The sequence below is a fragment of the Phyllobates terribilis genome, unplaced genomic scaffold (genome assembly GCF_046119375.1).
Source record: "Phyllobates terribilis strain yellow unplaced genomic scaffold, ASM4611937v1 Scaffold_3__8_contigs__length_932513732, whole genome shotgun sequence".
NCBI classification, from domain to species: Eukaryota; Metazoa; Chordata; class Amphibia; order Anura; family Dendrobatidae; genus Phyllobates; species Phyllobates terribilis.
In genome coordinates, this window is record NW_027362763.1 from 220,905,592 (window position 1) to 220,929,813 (window position 24,222).

Consider the following 24,222-nt stretch of genomic DNA (forward strand, 5'->3'; position numbering starts at 1 on the left):
GGCATTTTTGAAGAATAAATTTCTAGCCAATCAGATTTTTCCCTGATGGAATTGCATGATTAAAAAGTATCTGCCTGTCTTTCTCAATATTGAGAACACTATTTATCCTGACTAAATCCCCTCCTCCATTTGCTGAAATGGAGCCCTAAGCTTGCTATGAGCTGCCAGAATGCTGAATTGTTGCCTGCAGACACTCATTTTACTACTCTCCAGTGTTTTGGTGACCAAACTGCCTTCTGTTAAAACTAAATATTTCATAATTGGACACTTCAGTCCAGAGCATCTGCTGCCATTTTTCTGCACCCCAGTTCCAATGTTTTCACGCACAGTTGAGTTGCTTGGCCATTTTTGCATGTTGAATATATGGTCACACTTCTCCAAACAGCAGATGGATGTAGCTGGGTACCACTGTTCCACTGGATGCTACCAAGTCGTTTGATTTTGAAGGGAAGCATGATGGCCCTGATTCATCAAGACCAGCGTTGTTCACACCGGTCTTGATGAGGGGGTGTGCTTGATTCTTTAAGAGGTATATGCCTCTTAAAAAAAACAGGAGTGTTTTAAATTAGTGTGCACCACCGTGCTCCTCTCCAGAAATCTTACTCCAGGAAAAGGAGTAAGATCTAAGGTGTAAGGCACACTACAACTTGGCAGGAATTAGATGAGTGGCCATCGCCACACCCCATCATATCCCTATTTTGGAGGAGCTGGCTGAAACTGTCGTGAAAACATGAAAAGCTGTAACATTTTTGCGGAGCTCCAAGTTGCACAAAAATGTTGCAACTTTTCAAAGCGTTTTTTCAGATTTCAGTCATGCCATAATCTATGACCTGTGACATGAAACAGTCTTCCATAACCTCACCTTTGTAACAACGGTTGGCTGTTCCTCACTCAGTTGTGAGCCTCCGATAAAGCTGTTTTGTTTCAGTTAATGTATGTATTTCTATCTACACATGACAATGATGATCAATATCAACTGGACTAGTATTAGTGGTTACTTATGCAACTGACACTAATCCTACAAGATACCTGACTTTGTGCATGTGTATTTAGAAGAATTTACACTGTTTTGAAGGCAAAGGGAAGTCATCACAACAAATAGTGAATTTATATAAATTTATATTTTGTTCGGTTTCCTAACTGATAAAATACCCTAATAACATTACTAATATTACAAGTATTCTTACTTTACTTCTTTTTTTCCACACCTGCCTAAATCTTTTGCACAGTACTGTATATACACACTATTCAGTGTATTCATTTGAAGAATGGCTCTCTATTTTTTGTGAGTAATGCACTACTTTTCAATCTTTTATATTTGGAGTTCTGCTGTACATTCTTGGTTATTTAGCATACCTAACATTGTAGAATTAAAAAAGTGCAACATAGCAAAAAATACAACCTACAATTATGAAATGCTACGCAGATATTTTATATACTTTTCTTGAGTACAGACTACAGGGTCCCTGAAGGAGTCAAAGCCACCGTGCTCAAATACTAATAGTAGGAATTTTGGCAGCCCATAAGTATTAGTCAGAGCTCCATATTTTAACCGTTGTCCCAACAAATGTCAGCAACAATGACCCAGAATAAAGAAGGAACAGCATTTTCTAGAGTTTAGACTACATAAGCATTTATTCTATAGTGCAGGAGGACCGTAGGGCATTGAGTGTTGTGTCCATATAGTAAGATTAGATGGACCTCTTAGTATGTACAATTCAGATGGTTTAATTTCAGCTAGCCAGAACCCTACTCTAATGAAGATGGAAAAATTAGTAACTTTAAGTAGTTGACTGGGCAATTATTGGTCTCTGTGTGTGTACATAGACTGTGAAATCCTGACAGTGTGTAATATATTCACTATCAGGATTCTATTCCGCGACCTAGATGCCAATTCATAAGTTGACCACAATCATTATTAAAAGATAAGTCACGTGCCAACGAGTGTGACGGCTCTTTCTTCTCATGCTATGAATGGTCACGATGTCATAAGTGATGTTATAGCTATTTACAGGCAGATCTTTTTGCTGGAGAATCCAGCACATGAAGAGCTTCAGAGTAGGTGGCCATTCAGTTGCACTGGAGGACAGGCAGAGTGGTGCTAGCACGGGCTCTGAGGTCAGTGCTATGCATCATGGCCTTAGAGAGAAAAGAACGTAGGAAGAAAACAAAATAAGAAGTGCTGACAGGGCTTAAGTGAAAAGTGGATGAAGAAAATGTCTTTTTGATTCTACAACAATAGAAAAGTAAAATTGGTTTAAGATTCAGACATACCCTTTGAAAGTAGGAAAGTTATTTCCAGGTTAGTTACCTCTAGGTGGCACTACAGCAGCGGTCCCCAACCTTTTATACCTTGAGACCACCTTGAATTTAGAGTTACAGTAGGGACACAAAGTTACAGTAGTGACACTCGAAGTCCACCACTACCGGTGTGATGATAGCCAAAGCTTCTCCACAGAAAGCACACTGAGACCTTGTGCTACTTTCCCTTATAGACAGTGTACTTACATCCAGGGGTTCACACCTTACCAATATTCAGTATTCCCCTATCGGGCACACTCATCACACCCAGCTTTAAGTACCCCTCTATCAGTATCATCCAGCTTACAATATTTATTCCCATTCCCCACCTCCTCCATCTCGTCAGCCAGTGTATGCACATCCAAATCTGCTCTTCTGTACAAAGCCAATCACCAGCAAAGTGACCATGTGGATACAAAATGGCGTATGCGATTCATGAATTTGGTGCACAGTTAAAATTGGTCTTTTTTCTATTTTCAACTGGTTTTGTGACTTTTGGCGCCAAACATTCACAAAAATTGTGTCAAAATTTTGCATACTCTGAAATGCACAGGGGAGACTGGAGTGGAGTTGCGGCAGATTTTGCAATTTTTTTAAAAGTTGCAATTGATGGATCAGCTGAAAGCATCTGGAATCTTTATACTCCACCCAAAAAGCGGAAAACAAAAAAACAGGTGAGCACATATAAAACTTATTCAACAAAAGGCGCAAATAGAATAACGAATTGGGTGCAAACAAAAAAAGGTGCAAAACACACAAAACTCGCCAAAAAAACAGGTGCAAAGGCAATAATGAATCGGAGTCGAGAGGCATTCAAAAAATTTTTAGCTGCAGAGCTGAAATCTCAAAAAAATTCATTGCGGACTCAGTTTGTGTACAGGCGTTGCTTTGATGAATAATGTTCTAAATATTGTGGCCCTAACTCCTGGATCTGCAGTGTAATATTATATAGAAAACAAAGGGAGAGATTTACTACAACTAGCATTCCATTCACCAACATGACAAGGACCTTTTTTTTTTTTCTGGTACCTGACTCCTTGATACATGGACTGTTCTAAGGACAAGAAAGAAAATGTATGCCTGACACGAACAGGCGTTGATTTATGCTACAATTTTCACCATTTTCTGGATTTAATTATGCTAAACCTTTCAGAAATGTATTGTCTTTGCCCTCCTTGTTAATGTAGTCCACTTTTTGGACACTAAAAAAAGTGGCTAATATAGACAGAAGTAGCAAATGTTAGCACAAATATGGTGTGCACCACAATCTGAACCTTTTTTATTAACCAAAAATATGTCCCAAAGCCTTTGATAAATTTCACCTAAGCATCCTCCTACATTGTTATGGTCTAAGGGGTAACGTCTTTTCTTGTGGAGAGTGACATGCTGGACATCCCAGTGTAAGGAGACTTATAGGCCATGCAATATTCCTCAGGGAAATTTAATATGCAAATTGCCTCTTCAGAGAGGACACAAACTCTAGTGCCACCTACTAGAAGTAGCAATCCAAAAAATCAAAATCGATCCTTTAATGAGCCTTGCCACATTACCAGTGTCTCTATTTGTAGGAACTAGTGTTGAGCGAGTATGTTCTGTTAACCCTTTCGCCGAGTATGCTTGGGCAAGCACCGAGTAGTTACAGCTGCTCGGTGTTATGTTTAAATCACTCCTGCGTGCATGATTTGCGACAGTTTGACAGCTTTATTACATGTGAGGAATGCAAAATAAACAATCATTCCTCACATGTAATAAAGCTGTCAAACTGTCGCAAATCATGCACACGGGAGCGATTCAAATATAACACCGAGCAGCTGTAACTACTTGGTGCTCGCCCGAGCATACTCGGCGAAAGGGTTAACAGAACATACTCGCTCATTACTAGTAGGAACGTATTTCGGGGATGTTGCCCCTCCTCAGTGCATAGCATGAGATCTGATCTGGCTGTGTAAGAGGCCTCTGACTGGGATCTAAGGCTTAATGTCTCTCCTTGTGGAGAGTTACATGCCTTGCTTACAAGTGTAAAAAGGTAACTGGCCTAAGCTTTTAGGGATGAATCTAACAACAAGCTTGCTGATTGTTTCCATTGGTGATTACAAAGCATTTCTTAGCTATACTACAGGTTGTAATGCAAAATCCCTGTTAATAATAAACATAAATGTATTGTATTCACAAAGTTAGTCTTTTAATTTAGAAAAGATCTGCTTAAAAGTTTTAAAATGGCAATCAAAGTTGAATATTAGATGTATTTTTATAGAAAAGAAGCAGCCCTTTAGTTTCTGAAATCCACCGTACTCAGCTGGCTTCTTGTGACCTTACTTACTGTGCTTTTAAATGTCAAGAACTGTGATTTTTGCAGTCAGTAAGCCACCTAAGCCAGGGCATCTGAAAAAGTAATAAACACGAAGCTGTCCCCATATCCTCTATGATGAATCAGAGCAGTCATTTCCACGCAGTATATGCTTTAAGCTACATGTAAAATATTTTATAAATTTCCATTTGCAATAAATGTTTACAGCTCTAAAAAAATATATATATAATAAAAAAAGATTAAAGCGAGTATTGACTGCGGCAGTTATGTTCGCACACTAATCCGACCCCGTGATCTACATTTCCTTGTCTCTCTGCCAAATCCCATATAAGATGAGCACAGAGCAGGGGGGTGACCCTTTCGTCCTACAAATTCGGTTCTAGCTATAATAATGAATAGCAGTCCATAGCTTTTTTTGCTAACAGTTTTGCTGGCTACTGTACACAATGAGGAAAAGCGTTTTTGATTCTCTTGGATTCACCTGACATGTAGGTCAGCCTCGAGGCAATCGTCCTAATCTTTAAGAAATGATTGCCATTGAGATGGGCAGAGAACTGATCAGACCAGTAGAAGCTTTGCAAATAAACTATGTCAGAAAAGACTTTAAGGGATAGAAAGCTAATGGACTTAGACCCTACTGGATACAGTGGAATTGACTTGGAATAATTCTCTCTGGTAGGATTAACATGAGTCATTTATCATTTATCTCGCCAGCTGCTTAGGTAAATGTGGTGCTTTACAGTTCTCTGTATATAACCTTAACTGCTTGAATGATAGAAAAGCCTGTAGCTATGTACCACATCCAAAGTTAGAAATTCCTACAGGCACTGACTGGGTTAAAGGTGTACTCACAAAGCATTAGGCACTAGAACTGCTTGTCTGTAATGAATTCAACTCATGCTGCTCTTGAGATATTTCTTTTCCTTAAGATACATTCTCAAGAACAGAAACCTTCTAAGTAAAACAGACAGCAACCGTAAGCGGAACATTAGAAACTGTCTTTTTAAAGAAAAAAATAAAGAAAAATAAAAAAGGTGAAATGCAATCCTAGATTAAGGTCAACATGTACCATAAAAGTAGGCGGCGCTATTGGCCCACAGTTTAGGAAGGAATAATGTAAATATATATGGGATAAAGGACCCCCACTGCCAGCCAGAAATCCCTGAGGATTTTCAAGACCACATATATATATGAGAGGATGACTTTGTTTATACTTAATAATTCATAGCAAAACCTACAAAAGACAAAAAATATATCTCATACCCTACCATCATTATATATAAATGTAAAGCAAAGTTGCATAATAAATATAGGGTACTTAGTGAACTATTTTTGATCAAAAAAAGTATACAAGCCATCCCACCAGCGGCAAGGTGACCCTAAATTGGGACGGTACCTATACTGCCTATTTTAAAAACCTTACTGTATATCAAAGTTGAAGTAATGCATATAAAAGGGTAGACAAATAGGACCGGGTCCCAACTCCAGACCACCTAGGCCCGTGGTAAGCTGGTGGGAAGGCTTGTATACTTTTTTTGATCAAAAATAGTTCACTAAGTACCCTATATTTATTATGCAACTTTACTTTACATTTATATATAATGATGGTAGGGTATGAGATATATTTTTTGTCTTTTGTAGGTTTTGCTTCTTTTTGCTAGTGTGAACATGCTCCTATTTCTTGCATGTCTACCATCTTAGACCTCAGTTCACATTGCTTGTTTTTTTGTCTTGTTTGCATTCTGTGCAATTTAAGGGTGTGGCATCCCCTTTGTTGAGCTGATTAGTATATATGTAGCTTACCACGGGCCTAGGTGGTCTGGAGTTGGGACCCGGTCCTATTTGTCTACCCTTTTATATGCATTACTTCAACTTTGATATACAGTAAGGTTTTTAATATAGACAGTATAGGTACCGTCCCAATTTAGGGTCACCTTGCCGCTGGTGGGATGGCTTGTATACTTTTTTTGATCAAAAATAGTTCACTAAGTACCCTATATTTATTATGCAACTTTGCTTTACATTTATATATAATGATGGTAGGGTATGAGATATATTTTTTGTCTTTTGTAGGTTTTGCTTCTTTTTGCTAGTGTGAACATGCTCCTATTTCTTGCATGTCTACCATCTTAGACCTCAGTTCACATTGCTTGTTTTTTTGTCTTGTTTGCATTCTGTGCAATTTAAGGGTGTGGCATCCCCTTTGTTGAGCTGATTAGTATATATGTAGATTACCACGGGCCTAGGTGGTCTGGAGTTGGGACCCGGTCCTATTTGTCTACCCTTTTATATGCATTACTTCAACTTTGATATACAGTAAGGTTTTTAATATAGACAGTATAGGTACCGTCCCAATTTAGGGTCACCTTGCCGCTGGTGGGATGGCTTGTATACTTTTTTTGATCAAAAATAGTTCACTAAGTACCCTATATTTATTATGCAACTTTGCTTTACATTTATATATATAATGATGGTAGGGTATGAGATATATTTTTTGTCTTTTGTAGGTTTTGCTTCTTTTTGCTAGTGTGAACATGCTCCTATTTCTTGCATGTCTACCATCTTAGACCTCAGTTCACATTGCTTGTTTTTAATAATTCATAGTAATGATAGATATCTACACACAAGACACATCTCAGCTGCTGCAGAACTTTGCAAATGTTTCATGCAGCCAGATGTTTGCTGGGAATCAAAGGAAAATATTACACAACATATAGACTGTGTGTTATTTCAATTTACTTGTTTTATTATATCTGTATATTATTTTCTACATTATTATTAATACTTTTCAAAGCACCATTCACTTCATTCTGCTCTACATGTGAAAAGGCTGTACATAAATGCAGTATGTATACATACTGTATATAACAGATGAGAGAATAATATCCAAGTGAAATTGAATTCTAATCGAAATTTGCAAAAAATCAGCATTTGTCACATATTGTTGCCATAATTCAATTTGGATTTTTAGAAGTGACATAAATAACCAATATTATAGTGTGTGCGCTTTATTTTGGATCACCTTCTAAATACTAAATGGCAGGAAAGGACACATGATGACATCCTCTACAGGAACAGGGAGCAGGGGAAACTGGCAGCAGTACTAAGGTCCGGTAGGTAGATACACACAGATTTGTATTCTGCTCCCCCCAAGTTAATTCTTTATAGTACTAAATTTTGTTCCAATTACTGCTGCCAGTCTTTTGGGGTATGTCTCTACCAGCTTTGCTCATCTAGAGGCAGAAATTTTTGCCCATTCTTCTTTGCAAACTAGCGCTAGCTCAGTAAGATTGGATGGTGAACATCTGTGAACAGCAATTTTCAACTCTTGCCACAGGTTCTCAATGGGATTTAATGGGATTTTGGTCTAGACTTTGACTTGACCATTCAAACACGTGACTGCTTTGATCAAAATCATTCCATTGTAGGTCTGGCAGTATGTTTAGGGTTGTTGTTATGCTGGAAGGTGAACTTATGTCCCTGTTTCAAATCTTTTGCAGGCACGAACATGTTGCCCTGTATTTAGCTCTAACCATTTTCCCATAAACTCTGAACAGCTTCCCTGTCCCTCCTGACGAAAAGCATCCCCACAGCATGATGCTGCCACCACCATGTTTGACGGTGGGGATGGTGTTTTGAGGGTGATGTGCAGTGTTGGTTTTCCACCACACATAGTGTTTTAAATTTAGTCCACAAGTTTCTACTTTAATCTCATCTGACAAAAGCACGTTATTCCACATGGTAGCTATGTCCCCTAACATAGCTTTTTGCAAACTGCAAGCAGGACTTCTTTGAAAAATGTCTTTCTTCTTTCCATTCTTCCATAAAGGCCAGATTTGTAGAGTATATGTCCAATAGTTTGTACAAAATGAGGGGTCACTCACTGTAGGTATGGGTGCTCAGAGGTAATATAAAGTCTAATAATATAAGAAAAAACCTCGGCACACCATGGAAAAAAGAGAGAATATGGACAATGCAAATAATGCAAAAAGAAAGAGACTGTTTATTAAGCCATCCTTTTCATCATGATAGTTCCACAAAAAAAATTATATGTACATAAACATATACCATCCTTATTTTGTTTATGGTCCAATAAAATTGCACTTAAACATTCACCGACGTTTCGACCTGAGTAGGTCTTTATCAAGGCAATTGGATATTAGATCAATGGATCAATGTAGCTTTGTATAAGGTAATTCTATAATAGAAGAAAATATTGATTAACTAATCATATGTGAAGGAGAGAGGTAAACGAATGTAAACATATAGAAATAAAAAGTGGTTTAGTAAAAAAGGAGAGAGGAGAAAATGGAAAGGGGAATAGGGGAAAAAAGGGAAGGGGGAAAAAGAGAGAGAAAAAAATAACAAGTACATGAGTAGACAGATATCAATATATGAAAAAAGAGAAATGACAAATGCTATTTAATTCGCAATTAAGGCCCTTTTGTATACAAAAGTATATAGAGAAAGGGAGAATAGATATAATGAGATCACAATTTATCATACAAGCATGAAACCATGAAATTTACAGACTTACTGGTATATGCTGTTGAAAGGATGTGAACTAATGGGGAAAGCCCTGGTAGTACTAGAAAAACCTAATGAAGGGAAAAAGGGAATTCTTTGAAAGGAATATCAGACCATAAGCCAGTCAATGGATACATGTCTAAAACTCACAAGCCGAACTATAGTGTTATAAAAACGTACCTGTAGGGGAAGAGAGTGCTTCAAGGGGATACGTCCCAAAGCAGAAGCGGTAAGTGAGGTAAACATGAGGGTGTGCTATATATGCACGCAAATAGTTAAGTCCTGTGTCCGCAGGATCATGATAGAGGAATCCAAGCCATTACTAACTTCCTCAATACCCAGACAGAATTCACAACACAACAAACTGATTTCTGTGTAGATCTACTAGATATCATTCTGAAAAAAAATTTTTTTCTGTTCGGTGATCAGTTTTTTCTACAAATTAGGGGTACTGCAATGGGGTCCAATGTGGCACCCCCTTACGCTAACATCTATATGGCTGATTTTGAAAACAACTACGTATACAATCATCATCTCTATCAAACTAATGTCTATTACTGGAAACGGTTTATAGACGATATTTTTTTGAACTGGACTGTCACCAATATAGAGCTTACTCTTTTTTTCGATTATCTTAACACGAGAGTCCCAGGTTTGACCTTTACCCGACACAGTGATCCACATTCTATTCACTTTTTGGACACAACTATTACGCTGCTCCATACGGGAGCGCTTGAGAGTGACTTATATACCAAACCTACTGACAGAAACAGCCTTTTGCTGTATTCTAGTTGTCATCCACGACATGTGAAGAAATCATTACCTAAGTCACAACATTGCAGAGTTGATCGTATTGTATCCAATGACACGGTGAAACACATAAGACATTCAGAGATGGATTCTAAATTTCGACAAAGAGGCTACCCTTCTGAAACCCTACGACAGACAAGACACCATACTAAAAAAATTAAAAACTCTCGTATTACATTTGTCAACACATACCATCCATTTAGTAGAGTTATCTACAAATGCATTGAACAACATTGGCCCTTATTGAAAGAATCCTATCCTACAATTCCTGAATTTAGCTCCACTCCCCTTTGTTGTTATAAAAGAACTCGCAATATACGAGATTTTCTGGTCCGTGCTGACATTGGATCTAAGCAGACAGGACCAATTCAACGGTCTCTGGCCACTCCACGCCGAGGCACTTTTCCCTGCTTATCATGCCCCCAATGTTCAAATATCACCAAAGGTGATTCTTTCACACATCCCCGTTCAGGGAAAAGATACCCTATAAAGGGATACTTCTCATGTGATTCCAGCTACGTGGTTTATTTGATTAAGTGCCCCTGCGGTCTCGGATATGTTGGTGAGACCACCCAACATATCCGAGACCGTATTTCTCAACACAAGTCTACTATTAGGTGCTCCCGCACGATGTTACCTATTCCAGCCCATTTTATATCAATGTCGCACACAATTTCGCAACTTAGGTTTCAAGTGATTGATCACATCCCTATCAATAGAAGAGGAGGCAATCGTGTTGCTAAACTAAAAGAACGAGAATCCTATTGGATACATACTTTACAAACTTTATCCCCTGGGGGTTTGAATAGGGAGTACGAGACCCATTATTACTGAATATATCCATAAATATTATGACTTTGTATTTGTAGATATGATTGACTTCTATTATACTTCACTGTTGTTTACACTCTTTATATGATTCTGTACCTGCATATATAATGAGCTTCAGCTGTTATGTAATTTGTAATTTATATTCTTCCCTTTTTTTTCTTTTCTTTCTTTTTTTCTTTTCTACAGACGCATATTTAGCAAGAGTTTTCTCCCTTCCTCCCTTTTTTTCCCCTCTCCCTCCCTTCCCTTTTCTTTTCCCCTGTTTCCTTTTTTCCCCCTTTTGCGCCCTCCCGGAAGTACCATGACGTCACTCGGGCTCTTAGCGACGCACTCCACCGGATTTACTGAACTTGCACGTGGGTCACGGACTCGCTATTGGATGCGGACACAGGACTTAACTATTTGCGTGCATATATAGCACACCCTCATGTTTACCTCACTTACCGCTTCTGCTTTGGGACGTATCCCCTTGCCAGCACTCTCTTCCCCTACAGGTACGTTTTTATAACACTATAGTTCGGCTTGTGAGTTTTAGACATGTATCCATTGACTGGCTTATGGTTTGATATTCCTTTCAAAGAATTCCCTTTTTCCCTTCATTAGGTTTTTCTAGTACTACCAGGGCTTTCCCCATTAGTTCACATCCTTTCAGCAGCATATACCAGTAAGTCTGTAAATTTCATGGTTTCATGCTTGTATGATAAATTGTGATCTCATTATATCTATTCTCCCTTTCTCTATATACTTTTGTATACAAAAGGGCCTTAATTGCGAATTAAATAGCATTTGTCATTTCTCTTTTTTCATATATTGATATCTGTCTACTCATGTACTTGTTATTTTTTTCTCTCTCTTTTTCCCCCTTCCCTTTTTTCCCCTATTCCCCTTTCCATTTTCTCCTCTCTCCTTTTTCCCTAAACCACTTTTTATTTCTATATGTTTACATTCGTTTACCTCTCTCCTTCACATATGATTAGTTAATCAATATTTTCTTCTATTATAGAATTACCTTATACAAAGCTACATTGATCTAATATCCAATTGCCTTGATAAAGACCTACTCAGGTCGAAACGTCGGTGAATGTTTAAGTGCAATTTTATTGGACCATAAACAAGATAAGGATGGTATATGTTTATGTACATATAATTTTTTTTGTGGAACTATCATGATGAAAAGGATGGCTTAATAAACAGGCTCTTTCTTTTTGCATTATTTGCATTGTCCATATTCTCTCTTTTTTCCATGGTGTGCCGAGGTTTTTTCTTATATTATGTCCAATAGTTGTCCTGTGGACAGATTCTCTCACCTGAGCTGTGGATCTCTACAGCAATACCAATGAAGGAAGAAGTCTAGTAAGTGAGTATATTTCTTAATAAGTGTGTTTTTAGTAAGGTTTTTTTTTTTCCGACCACCATATCCTTATTTTTAAAATAAAAAAGGGGTAAAAATGTCATTATGTATTGAATTTGTATGCCATTTTTCGTGCATTTTTTCCATTGCAAATCCTGTGATTCTAAAAGGAATCTAGATATGTAAATCAATTGACTTGTAATGTTTAAAATAAGAAAACAAAACCATAGCCACTTAAACACACTAATAAAGAAACATGCACACAAAAAATACACTAAAGAAATACCACAAAAAATGCATATAAAATTCTGTCTAATCAAAAAACGAGGCCAAAAAAGTATGTATAAAAGTTAGGCAAAACTTTTTCAAAAGCAGTTGTTCTGGGGCAGCAGAGGGGTATATTGCAGTACTAACTGTTCTCCCCTTAAAGTATCAGCCATCACTATCAGCAATCCACTCCCTATAGAGTGCTAGTTGCAGTGTACCCCACTATATAGTAAAGTTATAGTTTAACCCTCTACAAAGTACCAGTACTTATTTTACGTTAATGACATCATAGGGTCTACTTTGGATGCTTGCACTTATGTAGATATTAACCTCTTAATATGCTACATGTATTATCTTGGTAATTGGTGTATGGAGATAGTTAGCCATGGGTATGATGACATGATTCTGTCTCTTACCAAGAATTAGTTTTGGCAATTGTCTCTGACTAGCTCCAAAATGGTTCAAGCACTTTGATGTTGCTCCAAAAATTTATGAATATGTGGAATCACTTCTACAATGGAGATTTCTTAGGCTAGGGTCACACGACCGTATATTCTCTCATCCGAGAAAATTGATCCCATTATGCCAATCACACTTTGATCAAACTCTTGAACAAAGTGTGATCTCATTTTCTAGGATGAGGAGAAGATGGAAAAAAAAATTCTCCATCTTCTCTATTCTGTCAATCTGTGAAAATCGGACTGCACTCAAATGTCATCGGAGTGCAATCCAATTTTTTCCATTGACTTGCACGACCGAGTGTGATTTGATTTATGGATGCAAATCGTGCATGATTTTATTCCTTAGACAGTCTTGGTCTGAGGAAGAAATTGGACATGTGCCTGTCGCCATAGAATAACATTGGTCCAAATGCGATCCAATGTTTTGTCGAAACGCACTTGAACCTAAAATACGGTTGTCTGCACCTGGCCTTAGATGGTTTTATTAATTATCTATTACAGCCTTCATCATTAGAGTTGTTTTTTTTTCTTCTCTTCATTTGTCACTCTTCTCCCAGCTGGATCATTACCATTATCTTTCTTACAATACAAGGACAACTCTTACCTATACAGTATTTCTATATATTGGTGTAATATGACTAAATTATACTGTATAAAGTGAGTCCAATTAAAATTAATGGGGTGTCTGTTGAATCCATCAATACACAAAACATGTCAGAAACATCAAGACGCAAACTGACAAATGAAAAGGTTAAAATACTGGATTTGACTTTTAAATATATTAATGGAAATAATGAAAAAGGGTTCATCATCTCCCTAGGAATTAATATCACTATAAGAAGGTACACGGCGTATTTTAAAGCGCACACATCTGAATTATTTACGACACCCTCTGAAATGAAGCAATAGATGCAATAGAAGCACTCACGCTATGTTCAATTTACAGAACATTTCTAAATACGAGCGGCACCATAACAAATGATATATTGATCAGCGAGGGCTGCAGTCAAGAAAATGTGGTAATACAATCATCAAATACTGCACAACAAACAGCGAACATAGTCTCCATGGTTTACGTGTGACTTCTAAAAGGACCACCTGTCAGTTCCCTTCCGAAAGATGTGCCAAGTGACCTCTCCATTAGCAAAGGTTGTACAAAAGCTGTAGGGGACATAGTTACATCCATTTCTACAACTAGGCTGGAAAACTGCACAAAATGCTCCTGAAATGCTGCAAACTGAAGGAAAAGAATGGAAGATCTACTACCTGATCTAATTTCCAATGAAACTCAGCAGGTCGGAAAGTGTCGGCCTGGTCGAAATCACGGCGTAACAGGAAGACAAGACGGCAGTTGTGCACATACAACGCATAGTGATGGCGGTTCATTTCTGAAAGAGAAGAACACGGATAAACAATGTAACATTGTACATGCTTATTGTAGGTTACAGGTTGGACATGTATTCTTAGAAATTAGAAATAATTTTATGGTTCCCCGTCAGTCTCTGTTTACCAGACCAAACTGATATTACTGCTGCAGTAAGTCATTTATCCCCATTGTTATGTAATGCCCATACCGCTGGGGCCTAGTAATCAAAGAACATCAAGTGATCACAGAATAGGTGACGAGAAGTGATGAGTGTGAGTATTCTACCAATTTGTTAATTTTACGCATGCTACTATGTATTGGTGTAGAAAGACTCATATAAAGCCATGTTTGTACCAGTTTGTAGCCAAATTTTATAGCTTTCATCTGTCCTTTCATCTGAGTGTCTGAGGTTTTGCAACTGAACTGGGAAGTTAAGTAAATCTAAGCCCACATCCTCTACTTTGGTCAGTATTCTGCATTCGTGGTATACTGTACTTGTAGGTTCCAGTCCTGGTTTGTAGTCTGTATTAGATCTGCATTAGAACTGTATAAACACGTAGTAAGGTAATATAAAATATTAAGGTTTATTATGCGGCATTTTACCATCATTGGAAGCCCTATTAGGGACATTAATGAGAATGTGAAATCCCTATCACAATGTTTGTGGTGCAGACCCATGTAAACGCTAGGCTAACCAGAGAGAAAAGAAGTATGCAAACCATAGGGATCATCTAATAAATATTTATTAATTATTCAAAAAGTACATATATACACAAGCAACAAAGAATAAAAACAATTAAAAAAGAGTCCAAAGCTCATAGTGATAGACCAAATAATCCGAAATAGAATTGTGGTCCTCCCTATTTAGTTAATATTATACATATAATATGCTGCATGCAGGATAAGAATAAGCTCTGGAGAATAAATGTAATACAATATACAGTACAATAATATGAACTTCATTGTACAATAGGAGACCTAAAAAATTAATATATATCAACAGGGTCGGTCTGGCCTGGCGGGAAATCGGGAAATTTCCCGGTGGGCCCCGACATGAGAGTGAGAGAATTGGTGGCGGGGGCCCTTTAAAAGTGTGAGCCTTTTAAAAGCGCGGCTGAATCAAATGTAGCGTCGCGCGCACGGCACATTCATTGGTGACAGCGGGCCTGCAGTGACATGCATGCAGCATACTTACCACGTGACTCTCTGACACTAAGAGGATGGATTCTGTGGCAGACTGTGGTGTCAGGTGACATTGAAGGTGCTCTCGTCTGGCCTCTGATACGCCGCGGCCGCGCTCATCAGTGCTCTCTCTGCTCCGGGGCCGTCCTATGATACACCGGAGCCACAGAACCCGACGTCTCGCTCTGCTCTCCCTGCTCCAGGGCTTCTCATACGGTTCCATCCCAGCTCCATATCTGTTCTGGCCTGCTCCCCTGTAGTAATACCGGCTCCCGACCAGGTGGTGGCACCGGAGCACCGCCCCCTTCTCTCCTGCTCTGACTCTGGGCTTTTTAATACCGGCTCCGGGGCTGGATATGTGGAATGTGGCCTGGCCTGGAATTGGAAACAAGGCTGCAGGCCTACAGCTCTCACTGCTTCAATTTCATGTCAAGAGCACCGTGCCAAATTTTTATGGGTGAGTTATATGGCTGTGTGTGTGTGTGTGTGTGTGTGTGTGTGTGTGTGTGTGTGTGTGTGTATATATATATATATGCCTGTGTGTGTATATGCATGTGTGTACAGTTTGTGTATATGCCTGCATGTGTGTTCATATGCCTGCATACATGCATGTGTGTATATATGCCTGCATACATGCATGTGTGTGTATATGCCTGCATACATGCATGTGTGTGTATGCCTGCATGCGTGTGTATATGTGTGTGTATGCCTGCATACATGCGTGTGTGTGTATATGCCTGCATGCGTGTGTGCGTGTGTGTATATGCCTGCATGTGTGTGTGTGTGTAAATGCCAGCATGTATGCATGTGTGTGTAAATGCCTGCATGCATGCGTATGTGTGTATATGCCTGCATGCGTGTGTGTGTGTATATGCCTGCATGCGTGTATATGCCTGCATGTGTGTGTATGCCTGCATGCGTGTGTGTGTGTGTATGCCTGCATGCGTGTGTGTATACCTGCATGCGTGTGTGTGTGTGTGTGTGTGTATGCCTGCGTGTGTGTGTGTGTGTATGCCTGCATGTGTGTGTGTATATACATGCATGTGTGTACAGTGTGTGTGTATATGCATGCATGTGTGTGTACAGTGTGTGTGTATATGCCTGCATGCGTGTGTGTACTGTATATGCCTGCATGTGTTTGTGTGTATGTATTTGAGTGCCTGCATGTCTACGTTTGTATATGTGTCTTCACACGTGTGTGCGTACTACCCTGCGTGTCTGCATTTTTGTGTGTGATTGAGTGTGTCTGAGCATGACTGCGTGTGCATTTCTGTGAGTGCTTGCCTGCGTGTGTACGTGTCCCCATTTCTGTGAGTATGTGTATCTGTGTGGGTATATTAGGGCTCTTTCACATGTCCTGATATTTACGGGACTGGAGATATCCGTGTCCACCTGTGTGTCATCCGTGTGACACGTACCGGCTCTTGGGAATCAGTGTACAGTTAGCGCTGTTCCCAAGAGCCGGGTGCTGAGTGCTGCCCTCATCATAGATCCCTGCCGGTGCTGCGATCAGCAGCAGCAGGGTCAATGATGAGAGTAGTAGTCTACTCCCTCCGTGTCCAACTGTAAAAATAGGAATAAAATAAAAGAATCCTTATACTCACCTCTCCTAAGCGTCACCCGCTGTAATCCGTGTGAGCACTCACTCCAAGGAGAATGACTCCTGCAGCGAGCGGGCCCCGGAGCTGCGCTCAGTGATTGACAGGGCACCCCTTGTTGAGCGCAGCTCCAGGGCCCACTCGCTGCAGGAGTCGCTCTCCTCGGCGTGAGCGCTTGCACGGATTACAGCGGGTGATGCTTAGGAGAGGTGAGTATAAGGATTTTTTTATTTTATTCCTATTTTTACAGTTCTACACAGCGGGAGTAGACTACTACTCTCATCATTGACTCTGCTGCTGCTGATCACAGCGCCGGCAGGGATCTATGATGAGAGAAGCGTTCAGCACCCGGTGCTTGGGAAGAGCACTGTCATCAGTGTGCAGAACGTTTTGCGGGAGGTGCAGCAGGTAAAAACATTCATTTGAATGGGTCTGCTTGTACCAATGTCTCTGGTACGTGTGGAAACTGTCACCGCATGTACTGACGTGTGAAAGAGCCCTTAGTATGTGTCTGTGTGCGCTTGTTTTCGTGTGTGTAAGCGCTCTTCTGCATGTCTGTGTGCTCTTCCGAAGATTTATTATATTTGGGGAGAGAGGGGAGAGAAATTTTAGGAGACAGAATGGGGAGATGTGTGAAAAAACAGTATGGTGAACCAGAGGAGGGGTGGGAATGAGTGCAGGAGCAGAATGGGGAAGGGGGATGTGTGAGGAAACAGTATGGAGAGTGGGGGAATAGTGTGAAGAGACAGTATGGAGGGAGAAAAATGTGAGGTGACACAGCACAGAGACTAGGTAGTGTGGGGGAAGGTATAGAGATGCGGCACTATGGAGGGAACAGTGTAAGGGCACAGAAAGGGGGGAACAGTATGCTGAGGAGGTGGGAGTGTGATGAAGGGGCACAGTATATACACTGGGCAGTATAGGGGGGACACAGTGTGAGAGGACAGTGTGAAGAGGGGGCCCAGTATGGTAAGGAGAGGACAGTGTGATGAGGGGGCCCAGTATGGTAAGGAGAGGACAGCGTGGAGAGCAGGTACCATAAGAGGGGTAGAGTGTATGTCATGTTTTGTGCAGGGAGCATTGTAAGAGTTAGGTTTATTCAGGGGCTCAGTGTAGATATTTTTATTCAGGAGCATTATAATGACTCTGCTATCTTTAAGGGCATCGTGTCGGGATGTGCTGCGGAAGACCGGTGAAGATGGAAGTCTGCAGAGACGAGCTGTGGATGAGAAAAGTCCTCAAGGGGTCTGGACAAGATAGAGACGAAAAGAAAGAGAACAACTCTAATCAGAGAAGACGTCTCAGGTAAGATACCTGGATGTAAATGTTCATCTGTGATCCTCCCTGTGTCTCATCAGTACTGTGGTTCCTGTATGGTCCGCAGTCTGATGATGACTGATAACAACTCCCAGTATCTCTATTGTTAATTACATACTGGGAGTTGTAGGTTTATGTGATAGAAAGATATATGGGTCTGACCTGACATTACAAATGATGGTGGTTCAGATGATGTATTCATGTACTGATGTGTTTGTGCGCGTCTGCGTATCTGTAATAATATGTATTTTTGTAAGATGCGTGTATGTAACTGTGCATTGTGGTGTGTAATAACATTCATATGCTTGAGGCATCTTTACTAAATCTATTAGGTATCTTTCACATCTGTTAGGGAATTTCATTTGTCTTTCCACATTTAGGAACGGACAAGTGAAATTTGCTAACCTTGTCATAACTGTCACCATTGGGATGTGCTTGTATGGAGCGGGTTCAGTAGCTGAGCCTGCTCCATACCGGGCAGATGTCGGCTGTGTTACATAGCCAGCATCTGCATGTACAGTGCTGGCCAAAAGTATTGGCACCCCTGCAGTTCTGTCAGATAATACTCAGTTTCTTCCTGAAAATGATTGCAATCACAAATTCTTTGGTATTATTCTCTTCATTTAATTTGTCTTCAAGGAAAAAAAATACAAAAAGAATTGTCCTAAAGCCAAATTGGATATAATTCCACACCAAACCTAAAAAATGGGGTGGACAAAAGTATTGGCACTGTTTGAAAAATCATGTGATGCTTCTCTAATTCGTGTAATTAACAGCACCTGTAACTTACCTGTGGCACCTTACAGGTGTTGGCAATAACTAAATCACACTTGCAGCCAGTTAACATGGATTAAAGTTGACTCAACCTATGTCCTGTGTCCTTGTGTGTAACACATTGAGCATGGAGAAAAGAAAGAAGACCAAAGAACTGTCTGAGGACTTGAGAAATCAAATTGTGAGGAAGAATGAGTAATCTCAAGGCTATTGGTCCATCTCCAAACACCTGAATGTTCCTGTGTCTTCCGTGCGCAGAGTCATCAAGAAGTTTAAAGCCCATGGCACTGTGGCTAACCTCCCTAGATGTGGGCGGAAAAGAAAAATTGACGAGAGATTTCAACGCAAGATTGTGCGGATGGTGGATAAAGAACCTCGACTAAAATCCAAACAAGTTCAAGCTGCCCTGCAGTCCGAGGGTACAACAGTGTCAACCCGTACTATCCGTCGACGTCTGAATGAAAAGGGACTGTATGGTAGGATACCCAGGAAGACCCCACTTCTTACCCCGAGACATAGAAAAGCCAGGCTGGAGTTTGCCAAAACTTACCTGAGAAAGCCTAAAACATTTTGGAAGAATGTTCTCTGGTCAAATGAGACAAAAGTAGAGCTTTTTGGGAAAAAGCATCAACATAGAGTGTACAGGAAAAAAAAGAGGCATTCAAAGAAAAGATCACGGTCCCTACAGTCAAACATGGCGGAGGTTCCCTGATGTTTTGGGGTTGCTTTGCTGCCTCTGGCACTGGACTGCTTGACCGTGTGCATGGCATTATGAAGTCTGAAGACTACCAACAAATTTTGCCGCATAATGTAGGACCCAGTGTGAGGAAGCTGGGTCTCCCTCAGGAGGTCATGGGTCTTCCAGCAGGACAATGACCCAAAACACACTTCCAAAAGCACTATGAAATGGTTTTAGAGAAAGCACTGGAGACTTCTAAGGTGGCCAGCAATGAGTCCAGACCTAAATCCCATAGAACACTTGTGGAGAGATCTCAAAATGGCAGTTTGGAGAAGGCACCCTTCAAATATCAGGGAACTGGAGCAGTTTGCCAAAGAAGAATGGTCTACAATTCCAGCAGAGCATTGTAAGCAACTCATTGATGGTTACCGGAAGCGGTTGTTCGCAGTTATTTTGGCTAAAGGTTGTGCAACCAAGTATTAGGCTGAGGGTGCCAATACTTTTGTCCAGCCCTTTTTTGGAGTTTTGTGTGAAATGATCAATGATTTGATTTTTGCTTCATTCTCTTTTGTGTTTTTTCCTTGCAAGCAAATTAAATGAAGAGAATAATACCAAAGAATTTGTGATTGCAATCATTTTCAGGAAGAAACTGAGTATTATCTGACAGAATTGCAGGGGTGCCAATACTTTTGGCCAGCACTGTAACAGCAGTGATCAGAGCTCGCCTTGATTGCTGCTGTTTTGAGTATTTAAGTGCCCTTGTCAATCACTGACAGCGGCATTTAGATAGCACAATGGCCGGTGCATGCAGTCACCTGCTCCCTTCAGCCCCCTGTGATGCAGTTGCAGGTTGCTGTTCGGTTGCCAGTAGTGCTGAGTGAGCGTGGTCGGATAAGAGACATTACAGTCACCGCGAACTACAAAGTGAGCGTGCTGCAATAACTTCCGGCACCTTGATTGCGACACTTCCATGGAGCCCAACCTCAGGCTGAGCTTATCCCAGTATCTTGTAGTGCTCTGCTAATATGCTCGAGTCCCTGCGGTAACATGTTTTGCGGCGGTAGACAGAAGCAACACTTCTGATGTTTTTGGTTGTCATTAAGATTTAAATAGAGAAAACATAGTAGTTTGACAATAAATGGCTTCACCCAACCAATAACCATGAGTGGAGAAGAAGTTTTTTTGTTATCATTCATATTCTCTGAAACAAGGCCAAGAAAGGAAAAATTCTGCCGGGGTATGTAAACTTTTGAGCACAACTGTTCATGTCTTATTTTTTCTTTGAGGATAGCTGCATTAAAAACATAGCACCTTACAGATTTGGCAAAGTAGAGGGGATTTATTGAAATCTCATGCCTACTAATCTTTTATTTTTACTCAACGTGTTTCAAATCTGCAACATGTCAATTTATCTTTGTCGGATATGCAGATTTTTTGGATAGGATTTTTCCCATAGACTTGAATAAGATATGGAAAATCCACAGGTAAAAAACACAAATGCATTTTTAGTGCATTTCCATGGCAGAAACACATCAAAAACGCATGTAATCCGCACATGACTGTATCAATAAAGTATTGTCAAAGCCAATTATCAGGAAGTATTAAGAACAAAGCCGCTTTATTTAAAACATGACACACCAAAAAGAGACAAAAACTGTGGCATCAAAAACACGATAAAAACAAACATAAAAAACGCAAGTAAGCTGATTTAACACTAGAACTACTGATGGAGTCATTTTGACTCCTTTCGTTTTTTATTTCTCTTCTGTGACTACATTTTTCAGAATTCCGGCTTGAAACTCGGTGACTTTTCCTCAAATATGATGTGAAAAAAGATTTTGTGAGAATAAATAATTTTGGTGAAAAATTTGCGCGTTTTTTCCAAAATTTACCAAGAACTACTGAAGGGAGTCATTTTGACTCCCTACTATATTTTGAGGTCCTTTTGTCACTAAATGTTGCTATAAAGTTTTGTGCATAATTTTTTCACTCTGTCTTATTTACCCTGATGTTCATATAGATGTAGTTCAATTTACATGTCAACTTTTCACATTTTCCTTGTGTTTTACCTGCTTGTATTACTGTGTAATGCTGAACAAAATAGCTTGTTTACTCTAGGCTCTTATCTTATGCTAATGAAGGGTGGTGTTTTTCTAAGGTCCTAGCAGGAGACAGTATTCTGGATAGTAACTTTACTTTCAGTTCAGCTGAAGAGACAAAGAGAACAGACGCAGACCTACGAGCTCTGAAGACTCATACAGGTATGAATTGTTATGAAATAGTTTAGCTGTCTGTCAACTGATTCAGCCCACCTACTTTTGAAGGTGGCAGAACAGTTATTATTTCTTTTAGTTATCATTTCATTTCTATTTTTCAACAGGGAACTATATAGAATTATGGAATTTGTGAGGAATATGGAGAGAAGACATTTGATAAAGCCTCAGGATATTCTGGCTACTTTGCAATCCATACCGGAGGATGAATCGGAATCCGAATTGCAGGAACATGTATTTGATTCTGACAGTGATGAAGATTTCATTCCTCAGAACATATCAAGTAAATCTGAAGACTCAGAAGGAACAAATCCAGAAGGTAAGTAGTTATGTGTATTTATTTGTTCTTCCACACACTGAGTAAGGGCCTGTGCACACTAGCAGAATTCTGGCTGAATAGCCATCTGGATATTCTTGCCGCAATACAGGCCGTACCTGCCCGCTCATGCCTGAAGCTCCGCTCCGAACCCCGGGCTGGAGCCGCTGTCAGGGACAGAGCAGCGCTTGCTTACGCGCGAGCACGGCTCCGTCCCAGACAGCGGCTCCAGCCCGGGGTTCGGAGCGGAGCTTCAGGTATGAAACTCCGCTCTGTACCTGAGCGGGCAGGTACGGGCCGGATTGTGGTGAGAATATCCGGTCGGATATTCCGCCGCTAATCCAGCCAGTGTGCACGGACCCTTACAAAACAAAAATTCTAAATATTCATCAACTTTTTTACAGATATTCCAAGCACATCAACTGGGGATCGGGCTCATGCAGTTATGTTGCCTCGTGACCATACTCCTGGTCGTGGACAGAAAAAATCAGCAAAACGTCCCAGAAATGAAAGAACAACAGATAACGATGGCGGCGAAGGTAATGCAACAACAAACACCAGAGAAGGCGAATCTGAAGGAATACTAGTTTCAGCGGATGGTATTCAATGGAAACCTGTTGAAATTGGAGAACACTTGCCTGGTAGGCGTGACAGCCAAAATATTCTTCGAGAAGCACCTGGCCCTACAGGATACGCCAGAAGAAATATCATTATCGATAGTCCTTTGAGCGCATGGCGTTTATTTTTTGATTCATATATATTGACACATATAAAGAACTGTACGCTTGCAGAAGCATGCAGGAACAATAATTTACAGTTTACTCTATCTGATGAGTAGCTAGATGCATTCATTGCGATATTCTATGCTCGTGGAATATCTGGCACGAACCGTCACTCGATTAGCAGTATTTGGTGTAATGACTGGGGAATACCGTTTTGCAAAGCGACAATGTCTAGGGACCGCTTTGTTGAAATTGAGGTTTCTCAGATTTGATGAGAAATCTACTCGATCGGAGAGACTGCAAACGGACAAGTTTGCTCTATTTTCTACTGTGTGGGACAGGTTTATTGAAAATTGTATTGTGTGTTACAAACCTGGCCCATATATAACGGTGGTTGAGCAACTTTTCCCAAGCAAAACTAGGTGTCCATTCACGCAGTACATGCCTTCCAAACCAGATAAATATGGCCACAAATATTGGCTAGCTGTTGATAAGAGGAGCAAATATCTGGCAAATGGCTTCCCTTATCTAGGCAAAGATGACACACGCCGTGCTGAGGACCGTTTAGCTGACCATGTGGTAATGAAGTTATTGGACTCGTTTTTGAAAAAAGGTCGCAATGTTACAACCGATAATTATTTTACTTCAGTAAAATTAGCTAAACAGCTAAAAAGCAAAGGAACAACCATCGTGGGAACACTGAACAAGATAAGGCGAGATAGTGCCTAAAGAAATAAAATCCATGAAAGAGGAATTGTACAACACTAAAGTGTTTAGAAATGAAGACAATTTTACACTTACAGTATATCAAGGAAAGCCCAACAAAAATGTTGTCATTTTGAGTTCCGTCCATCCAGATGTTGTTGTTGCGTCTGATTCCGCTAAAAAAACTCCAGAAACGGTAAAGTTTTACAATGAAACAAAATATGGAGTAGATGTAGTGGATCAGATGGCACGAAAATATACCACACGAACATGCACAAGGAGATGGCCTGTTCATGCATTTGAAAATGCCTTAGACTTTGCGGGTATAAATGCATGGATAATATTCAAGGAGATTACCCACCAAAAAATGTCACGCAAGGCATTTTTGCAAACGCTTGTGAGAGAGTTGAGTGGTCCTTATGTCACAGATAGGG

At 40.1% G+C, this 24,222-nt stretch overlaps 2 protein-coding genes across 2 annotated transcripts in view; one reads left to right on the forward strand and one right to left on the reverse strand.

The window, feature by feature from the left end:
- The window catches only part of CLSTN2 (calsyntenin 2), a 1,504,973-nt gene that overhangs the window by 416,553 nt on the left and 1,064,198 nt on the right, over positions 1-24,222 (reverse strand). Inside the window, exon 8 of the mRNA XM_073674635.1 lies at positions 14,123-14,244. Within this exon, the coding sequence (XP_073530736.1) occupies positions 14,123-14,244 (122 nt within the window). The remainder of the gene's footprint in view (positions 1-14,122; positions 14,245-24,222) is intronic.
- Positions 22,160-23,797, forward strand: LOC141259119 (uncharacterized). The gene is made up of 2 exons (XM_073674636.1): positions 22,160-22,364; positions 22,766-23,797. The coding sequence occupies exons 1-2, from the start codon at positions 22,169-22,171 to the stop codon at positions 23,197-23,199; spliced, it is 630 nt and encodes a 209-aa protein (XP_073530737.1). The 5' UTR covers positions 22,160-22,168; the 3' UTR covers positions 23,200-23,797.